Below are 7712 nucleotides of genomic sequence, written 5' to 3'. Positions count from 1 at the left end.
CTCCTTTCTCTTCCTTCCTCCTCTCCCTCTCCTCTCCTCCTTTCTCCTCTCCTCTCCTCCTTTCTCCTCTCCTCCTCTCCTCCTTTCTCTTCCTTACTCCTCTCCTCTCCTCTCCTCCTTTCTCTTTCTTTCTCATTTCTTCTCCTCCTTTCTCTTCCTTCCTTTCTCCTCTCCTCTCCTCCTTTCTCTTCCTTTCTCCTCTCCTCTCCTCTACTCCTTTCTCCTCTCCTCTACTCCTTTCTCTTCCTTCCTTTCTCCTCTCCTCTACTCCTTTCTCCTCTCCTCTCCTCATTTCTCTTCCTTTCTCCTCTCCTCTCCTCTCTCTCCTCCTTTCTCCTCCTCCTCTCCTCCTTTTCTCTTCCTTTCTCCTCTCTTCCTCTCCTCTCTCCTCTACTCCTTTCTCCTCTCCTCTCCTCTACTCCTTTCTCTTCCTTCCTTTCTCCTCTCCTCTACTCCTTTCTCCTTTCCTCTCCTCCTTTCTCTTCCTTCCTTTCTCCTCTCCTCTACTCCTTTCTCCTCTCCTCTACTCCTTTCTCCTCTCCTCTCCTCTCCTCCTTTCTCTTCCTTTCTCCTCTCCTCTCCTCTACTCCTTTCTCTTCCTTCCTTTCGCCTCTCCTCTACTCCTTTCTCCTTTCCTCTCCTCCTTTCTCTTCCTTCCTTTCTCCTCTCCTCTCCTCCTGTCTCTTCCTTCCTCCTCTCCTCTACTCCTTTCTCTTTTCCTCTCCTCCTTTCTCTTCCTTCCTTCCTCCTCTCCTCTACTCCTGTCTCTTCCTTTCTCCTCTCCTCTACTCCTTTCTCCTCTCCTCTCCTCATTTCTCTTCCTTCCTTTCTCCTCTCCTCTCCTCCTTTCTCTTCCTTCCTCCTCTCCTCTCCTCTCCTCCTTTCTCCTCTCCTCTCCTCCTTTCTCCTCTCCTCCTCTCCTCCTTTCTCTTCCTTTCTCCTCTCCTCTCCTCCTTTCTCTTCCTTCCTCCTCTCCTCTCCTCTCCTCCTTTCTCCTCTCCTCTCCTCCTTTCTCCTCTCCTCCTCTCCTCCTTTCTCTTCCTTTCTCCTCTCCTCTCCTCCTTTCTCTTCCTTCCTCCTCTCCTCTCCTCCTTTCTCCTCTCCTCTCCTCCTTTCTCCTCTCCTCTCCTCTCCTCCTTTCTCTTCCATTCTCCTCTCCTCTCCTCCTTTCTCTTCCATTCTCCTCTCCTCCTCTCCTCCTTTCTTCCTTTCTCCTCTCCTCCTTTCTTCCTTTCGCCTCTCCTCTCCTCCTCTCCTCTTCCGCCTCTCCTCTCCCAACTACAGTATATCAGTAAAGTGACGACTCTCTAAAGCTGTGTGCTGGTCTCCCTGTTTAGATCATAGAGAAGAGACGCAGAGACAGGATCAACCACAGTCTGTCAGAGCTTAGAAGACTGGTGCCAAGTGCTTTTGAGAAGCAGGTAACAGCTGCAACCTATAGTGAGTTCAATTGTCTAACATATTTTCTGTTTCTGAGCTGTTCTTAAGGTGGTTTCCCCGGTTGTTCTTCTCTCCAGGGCTCGTCTAAGCTGGAGAAAGCAGAGATTCTGCAGATGACGGTGGACCACCTTAAGCTGCTGCATGCCATGGGGGGCAAAGGTGAGACCGTCCATCTTTCTGTCCTGCGACAGAGTTGGTTATCTAACATCAATCTGATATTTTCACTGACTGATTTTCTCCCTTTTTTTATCTCCCTCCAAATTCTGTCTTTCCTTCTGTTTCCTCTCTCTCTCTCTCTCTCTCTCTCTCTCTCTCTCTCTCTCTCTCTCTACCTCTCTCTCTCTCTCTCTCTCTCTCTCTCTCTCTCTCTCTCTCTCTCTCTCTCTCTCTCTCTCTCTCTCTCTCTCTCTCTCTCTCTCTCTCTCTCTCTCTCTCTCTCTCTCTCTCTCTCTCTCTCTCTCTCTCTCTCTCTCTCTCAGGGTACCTTGATGCGCAGGTCCTGGCTGTGGACTATAGGACCCTGGGATTCAGACAGTGTGTAGGAGAGGTGGTGCGGTACCTGGGCTCTTTAGAAGGAGGGGTGGACTCCCCGGACCCTATCGGAGCCCGCCTGGTCTCCCACCTCTCCCACTGCGCCAGCCAGCTGGACCCCCTTCTCCTTCAGTCGCCCCCCACCTCCTCCGTCCTCCCTTTTCCTCCCTGGCCGTGGATCTCCTCCTATCACCAGATGTCACCTGTCTCGTCTCCCCACTCTCCATCTTTCTCCGCGGGGCGGAGGGAGCTGGCACGCCTGGGGAGTGGGGGTTATCCATCCCGCTCAGCCGACACCCTGCGTCTCGCCCCCTTGGGGGGCCAACAGGGGTCTCTACTCGGCCCTGCCCATGTGCCCTCTCTCCCCTCTCCTTCCTCCCCTACCCTCACCCCCTCCCCCACTCACAGACTCACTCAGCAGTCCCCCGGAGCCTCACCCCTCCTCACCACCCCCTCCTCTTCTTCTTCTTCCTCCTCCTCCTCCTCTTCCTCTGCTCCTCCGCGAGTCTCCTTCAGACCTTTTGCCCCTATGGGGTCTCCCGCGGGTCAGCGCAGGGGTATGGGTGGCTCTGCCAAGGCTCCAAAGACCTGGGGGACTGAGATAGGAGCCTTCTGATCCAGAACCTGTCAACATGGCGTACAATGTAGAGGTTGCCCAACTAAACCTACCTTTTAACCATCAGATCTAGGATCAGATTACCTTACCCCTAAATATACCCTTAACCACAGATCTAGGATCAGATTACCTTACCCCTAAATATACCCTTAACCACAGATCTAGGATCAGATTACCTTACCCTTGAATATACCCTTAACCACAGATCTAGAATCAGATTACCTTACCCCTAAATATACCCTTAACCACAGATCTAGGATCAGATGACCTTACCCCTAAACCACACTTAACCACAGATCTAGGATCAGATGACCTTACCCCTAAATATACCCTTAACCACAGATCTAGGATCAGATGACCTTACCCCTAAACCACACTTAACCACAGATCTAGGATCAGATGACCTTACCCCTAAACCACACTTAACCACAGATCTAGGATCAGATGACCTTACCCCTAAACCACACTTAACCACAGATCTAGGATCAGATGACCTTACCCCTAAACCACACTTAACCACAGATCTAGGATCAGATGACCTTACCCCTAAACCACACTTAACCACAGATCTAGGATCAGATGACCTTACCCCTTAACCACACTTAACCACAGATCTAGGATCAGATGACCTTACCCCTAAACCACACTTAACCACAGATCTAGGATCAGATGACCTTACCCCTAAACCACACTTAACCACAGATCTAGGATCAGATGACCTTACCCCTAAACCACACTTAACCACAGATCTAGGATCAGATGACCTTACCCCTAAACCACACTTAACCACAGATCTAGGATCAGATGACCTTACCCCTAAACCACACTTAACCACAGATCTAGGATCAGATTACCTTACCCCTAAACCACACTTAACCACAGATCTAGGATCAGATGACCTTACCCCTAAACCACACTTAACCACAGATCTAGGATCAGATGACCTTACCCCTAAACCACACTTAACCACAGATCTAGGATCAGATTACCTTACCCCTAAACCACACTTAACCACAGATCTAGGATCAGATTACCTTACCCCTAAACCACACTTAACCACAGATCTAGGATCAGATGACCTTACCCCTAAACCACACTTAACCACAGATCTAGGATCAGATGACCTTACCCCTAAACCACACTTAACCACAGATCTAGGATCAGATGACCTTACCCCTAAACCACACTTAACCACAGATCTAGGATCAGATGACCTTACCCCTAAACCACACTTAACCACAGATCTAGGATCAGATGACCTTACCCCTAAACCACACTTAACCACAGATCTAGGATCAGATGACCTTACCCCTAAACCACACTTAACCACAGATCTAGGATCAGATTACCTTACCCCTAAACCACACTTAACCACAGATCTAGGATCAGATGACCTTACCCCTAAACCACACTTAACCACAGATCTAGGATCAGATGACCTTACCCCTAAACCACACTTAACCACAGATCTAGGATCAGATTACCTTACCCCTAAACCACACTTAACCACAGATCTAGGATCAGATTACCTTACCCCTAAACCACACTTAACCACAGATCTAGGATCAGATGACCTTACCCCTAAACCACACTTAACCACAGATCTAGGATCAGATGACCTTACCCCTAAACCACACTTAACCACAGATCTAGGATCAGATGACCTTACCCCTAAACCACACTTAACCACAGATCTAGGATCAGATGACCTTACCCCTAAACCACACTTAACCACAGATCTAGGATCAGATGACCTTACCCCTAAACCACACTTAACCACAGATCTAGGATCAGATGACCTTACCCCTAAACCACACTTAACCACAGATCTAGGATCAGATGACCTTACCCCTAAACCACACTTAACCACAGATCTAGGATCAGATTACCTTACCCCTAAACCACACTTAACCACAGATCTAGGATCAGATTACCTTACCCCTAAACCACACTTAACCACAGATCTAGGATCAGATGACCTTACCCCTAAACCACACTTAACCACAGATCTAGGATCAGATGACCTTACCCCTAAACCACACTTAACCACAGATCTAGGATCAGATTACCTTACCCCTAAATATACCCTTAACCACAGATCTAGGATCAGATGACCTTACCCCTAAACCACACTTAACCACAGATCTAGGATCAGATGACCTTACCCCTAAATATACCCTTAACCACAGATCTAGGATCAGATGACCTTACCCCTAAACCACACTTAACCACAGATCTAGGATCAGATTACCTTACCCCTAAACCACACTTAACCACAGATCTAGGATCAGATTACCTTACCCCTAAACCACACTTAACCACAGATCTAGGATCAGATTACCTTACCCCTAAACCACACTTAACCACAGATCTAGGATCAGATGACCTTACCCCTAAACCACACTTAACCACAGATCTAGGATCAGATGACCTTACCCCTAAACCACACTTAACCACAGATCTAGGATCAGATTACCTTACCCCTAAACCACACTTAACCACAGATCTAGGATCAGATGACCTTACCCCTAAACCACACTTAACCACAGATCTAGGATCAGATGACCTTACCCCTAAACCACACTTAACCACAGATCTAGGATCAGATTACCTTACCCCTAAACCACACTTAACCACAGATCTAGGATCAGATGACCTTACCCCTAAACCACACTTAACCACAGATCTAGGATCAGATGACCTTACCCCTAAACCACACTTAACCACAGATCTAGGATCAGATGACCTTACCCCTAAACCACACTTAACCACAGATCTAGGATCAGATTACCTTACCCCTAAACCACACTTAACCACAGATCTAGGATCAGATGACCTTACCCCTAAACCACACTTAACCACAGATCTAGGATCAGATGACCTTACCCCTAAACCACACTTAACCACAGATCTAGGATCAGATGACCTTACCCCTAAACCACACTTAACCACAGATCTAGGATCAGATGACCTTACCCCTAAACCACACTTAACCACAGATCTAGGATCAGATGACCTTACCCCTAAACCACACTTAACCACAGATCTAGGATCAGATTACCTTACCCCTAAACCACACTTAACCACAGATCTAGGATCAGATGACCTTACCCCTAAACCACACTTAACCACAGATCTAGGATCAGATGACCTTACCCCTAAACCACACTTAACCACAGATCTAGGATCAGATTACCTTACCCCTAAACCACACTTAACCACAGATCTAGGATCAGATTACCTTACCCCTAAACCACACTTAACCACAGATCTAGGATCAGATGACCTTACCCCTAAACCACACTTAACCACAGATCTAGGATCAGATGACCTTACCCCTAAACCACACTTAACCACAGATCTAGGATCAGATGACCTTACCCCTAAACCACACTTAACCACAGATCTAGGATCAGATGACCTTACCCCTAAACCACACTTAACCACAGATCTAGGATCAGATTACCTTACCCCTAAACCACACTTAACCACAGATCTAGGATCAGATGACCTTACCCCTAAACCACACTTAACCACAGATCTAGGATCAGATGACCTTACCCCTAAACCACACTTAACCACAGATCTAGGATCAGATGACCTTACCCCTAAACCACACTTAACCACAGATCTAGGATCAGATGACCTTACCCCTAAACCACACTTAACCACAGATCTAGGATCAGATGACCTTACCCCTAAACCACACTTAACCACAGATCTAGGATCAGATTACCTTACCCCTAAACCACACTTAACCACAGATCTAGGATCAGATGACCTTACCCCTAAACCACACTTAACCACAGATCTAGGATCAGATGACCTTACCCCTAAACCACACTTAACCACAGATCTAGGATCAGATTACCTTACCCCTAAATATACCCTTAACCACAGATCTAGGATCAGATGACCTTACCCCTAAACCACACTTAACCACAGATCTAGGATCAGATTACCTTACCCCTAAACCACACTTAACCACAGATCTAGGATCAGATTACCTTACCCCTAAACCACACTTAACCACAGATCTAGGATCAGATTACCTTACCCCTAAACCACACTTAACCACAGATCTAGGATCAGATGACCTTACCCCTAAACCACACTTAACCACAGATCTAGGATCAGATGACCTTACCCCTAAACCACACTTAACCACAGATCTAGGATCAGATTACCTTACCCCTAAACCACACTTAACCACAGATCTAGGATCAGATTACCTTACCCCTAAACCACACTTAACCACAGATCTAGGATCAGATGACCTTACCCCTAAACCACACTTAACCACAGATCTAGGATCAGATTACCTTACCCCTAAACCACACTTAACCACAGATCTAGGATCAGATTACCTTACCCCTAAACCACACTTAACCACAGATCTAGGATCAGATGACCTTACCCCTAAACCACACTTAACCACAGATCTAGGATCAGATGACCTTACCCCTAAACCACACTTAACCACAGATCTAGGATCAGATGACCTTACCCCTAAACCACACTTAACCACAGATCTAGGATCAGATTACCTTACCCCTAAACCACACTTAACCACAGATCTAGGATCAGATGACCTTACCCCTAAACCACACTTAACCACAGATCTAGGATCAGATGACCTTACCCCTAAACCACACTTAACCACAGATCTAGGATCAGATTACCTTACCCCTAAACCACACTTAACCACAGATCTAGGATCAGATGACCTTACCCCTAAACCACACTTAACCACAGATCTAGGATCAGATGACCTTACCCCTAAACCACACTTAACCACAGATCTAGGATCAGATGACCTTACCCCTAAACCACACTTAACCACAGATCTAGGATCAGATTACCTTACCCCTAAACCACACTTAACCACAGATCTAGGATCAGATGACCTTACCCCTAAACCACACTTAACCACAGATCTAGGATCAGATGACCTTACCCCTAAATATACCCTTAACCACAGATCTAGGATCAGATTACCTTACCCCTAAACCACACTTAACCACAGATCTAGGATCAGATTACCTTACCCCTAAACCACCCTTAACCACAGATCTAGGATCAGATTACCTTACCCCTAAACCACACTTAACCACAGATCTAGGAT

General features: G+C 46.8%; 1 protein-coding gene across 1 annotated transcript in view; it reads left to right on the top strand.

The window, feature by feature from the left end:
- LOC124013268 (hairy/enhancer-of-split related with YRPW motif-like protein) overlaps positions 1–2953 on the top strand; it is a 12233-nt gene extending 9280 nt beyond the window's left edge. The window contains exons 4-6 of the mRNA XM_046327526.1: positions 1338–1421; positions 1518–1599; positions 1920–2953. Coding sequence (XP_046183482.1) covers positions 1338–1421; positions 1518–1599; positions 1920–2587 — 834 coding nt within the window. The 3' untranslated portion in view covers positions 2588–2953. The remainder of the gene's footprint in view (positions 1–1337; positions 1422–1517; positions 1600–1919) is intronic.
- The last annotated feature ends 4759 nt before the right edge of the window (positions 2954–7712 follow it).

The sequence above is a fragment of the Oncorhynchus gorbuscha genome, linkage group LG24 (assembly GCF_021184085.1).
Source record: "Oncorhynchus gorbuscha isolate QuinsamMale2020 ecotype Even-year linkage group LG24, OgorEven_v1.0, whole genome shotgun sequence".
In the NCBI taxonomy this organism is placed as follows: Eukaryota; Metazoa; Chordata; class Actinopteri; order Salmoniformes; family Salmonidae; genus Oncorhynchus; species Oncorhynchus gorbuscha.
This window is presented reverse-complemented; position numbering and strand designations above follow the sequence as displayed.